The sequence below is a fragment of the Sprattus sprattus genome (assembly GCF_963457725.1).
Source record: "Sprattus sprattus genome assembly, chromosome: 10".
In the NCBI taxonomy this organism is placed as follows: Eukaryota; Metazoa; Chordata; class Actinopteri; order Clupeiformes; family Clupeidae; genus Sprattus; species Sprattus sprattus.
The window spans coordinates 8984446-8986945 of record NC_137908.1 but is presented as its reverse complement, the minus strand read 5'-3'; the positions used below and the strand labels follow the sequence as shown (position 1 = coordinate 8986945).

Below are 2500 nucleotides of genomic sequence, written 5' to 3'. Positions count from 1 at the left end.
AGAGGGAGAGAGGGAGAGGGAGAGAGGGGGGAGAGAGAGAGAGAGAGAGAGAGAGAGAGAGAGAGAGAGAGAGAGAGAGAGAGAGAGAGAGAGAGAGAGCGAGAGAGATTTTGTCTAACACAGTTTCTTTTCAGCTGTACAGTTCAAATTGAACCATGTAAATTACATAAGCACACAACAGGACCTGGCATTGGGGGAAACTCAGGTCAGAAAAAAAAAGGAAAAGCAAGAAGGTAAAAAAAAAGAAAAGAGAACGGCTTCGTCTCCATTACATAATAGAGGCGCTGTACTACTGACACAGTGTAAGCCCATGCTCCCATCTGTCATGGAAAAACACCCAGCCTGCTTTCCAATGCACCCACTCACTCCCCCCTCCCCGTTCCCACTCCAAACACGCCAAGTACAAACTACACACACACACACACACACACACACACACACACACACACACACACACACACACACACACACACACACACACACACACACACACAGAAACAGACCAGAAAACGGCATCTGTGGTCAAATCTTTGGATGAATGTGGGCATGGGCAAGGGAAGGAATGAAGAAGAGCCAGAGGAAGCAGGTCAGCTGACACTTAAATTACAGAGCCACAGAGGGAGGGCAAGGATGAGGGAGGGTTTGTGCGAATACACTGCAGAAGACACAGATAATAGACAGACAGAGAGGAAAAAGAAAGACAGAGAGAGAGAGAGAGAGAGAGAGGGAGAGAGGGAGAGAAAATGAGAGTTGTACAAATTCCCCTCAGACTGAACAAGGTGTAGTGGCATGTCTGCAATGGCCTACAGCCATAGAACATCTACTATGGACATGGAGGGGGATATGAGTGACTTCTAATGTCTGCAACCACCCATATTTGTCAGGCAGGTAGGTGTGTAGGGGGTGGGGGCACCCACCCACAAATATGGGTGTTGAACACACCTCTGCAGGGACGTCGGGCTCGGGTGGAGGGACCAGCTGATTGGAGATAAAAGGGATTGGGTTAGTGTCGGAGAAGCGGCACCAACTCGCACAAGTGTGGCACAAGTGTGCAGCTCCCCCACACCCTGAAGAAAATCACCACAGAATCACACCAGGTGCCTAACCTGCTCAGGGCGAAGCCCGGGCACTTTCCCCACGAACTTGCCTAGTGACGGCTGATTGAGAAACCTGTCATGTGCCTGAACACAAATACAAACGTGTGACTCCACAAGCTATATATCACGAGGAGAGAGAGACAGACAGAGAGAGAGAGAGAGAGACAGAGAGCGAGAGAGAGAGAGAGAGAGAGCAAAGAGCGAGCGAGCATAACAAACATTGCCTTATTTGCCATCAGGGAGTGCGAGGCCCGAGCACTACTTCCAGCATAATTCACAAACAATAGCATTGCTTCTTTATTAGCACTGACAGATAGCGATGATAAACAATCTGCTGCACACATCATGCATTTATGCAGCCTATACAGGATGACTTCTGACAACACACAAGGACGGGAGGACAGGAGGGGGGCGACTTCCTAGAAGTTGCACAAATGCCAGCGGCGGTCATGATCTACATTCTTGCAGTGATGAGGTGGGTGCTGTATTGCAACAGAAATTGTGCACAGACACTCTAGACCACAGAGCAGGGGAAGTGGCTGTGCGCTGAGGTGAAGATGAAAATCGAGCGAGATCTACAGGACATCAGATAATGGCCAGGCGTTATGTGGAGGTGGACGTGGACGTGGAGGTGTTTTCAACCTCTCCAGCGGTCACCACTCAATCCAGTCCTGAGCCTTGACTGGCAGTTAAACCACAATTATGACTGACAGATGGAGTTAGTAGAAGATACAACAGCACATTCAAATCCATGCAGGTGTAAACACTGGCCAAAAAAAACAAAAGCAAGCACAAAAGGAGAGTGCTGGGGACATTTAAATACATTTAATTAATTTTCGAGTGTGCTGTGGAGTGGTGGTTAATTACTGTAAAACAGTTAGAAACTCATCTGATCAGTCAGGTCACCATCATATGGACCAGGGTGGCAGCAGCTCACAGTCAGAGGCACGCTTTCATTTGCAGAAGCAGCGGTAGCGCGCTCAAGCGTTGCTTGGTGGAGAAGTACACCGAGGTTTAAAATTAACTCAATTACTCTGACGCACGACATGTTGTGTCTGAGTAATTGTGATACCAGGCAGGAATCTCCCCTTTTTAGATGTAAGTAGAAAAAAAAAACTTCCTTATAAAATGCTCTCTGAACACCTTCCACTACACAAAACAACACACTTACACATCCTGCATTTAAAATTAGCAACAGAGCAAATCGATAAAAATTAGACACTTTCGTGTTCACTTCCTCACACGCGCTTCATCAGAACTGCGTGGACCGATGCCAGTTTTCCGAGTCAGTCATTCTAAAGGTGCTTCGAGGGGCCAGTGTCATTGGTAAGAATTCTCTGCGTTTGTCAAGGGGAGAATTTGTGTCCCACTTTGAAAAAGGGGCTTTTGAGAAAGCAGACAGC

General features: G+C 47.6%; 1 protein-coding gene across 1 annotated transcript in view; it reads right to left on the bottom strand.

Annotated features, from left to right (window-relative positions):
• Nucleotides 1-2500, bottom strand: part of itpr1b (inositol 1,4,5-trisphosphate receptor, type 1b) — a gene marked incomplete at its 5' end in the record, with an annotated part of 112687 nt that overhangs the window by 52575 nt on the left and 57612 nt on the right. Inside the window, one exon of the mRNA XM_080845460.1 lies at nucleotides 943-978. Within this exon, the coding sequence (XP_080701586.1) occupies nucleotides 943-978 (36 nt within the window). The remainder of the gene's footprint in view (nucleotides 1-942; nucleotides 979-2500) is intronic.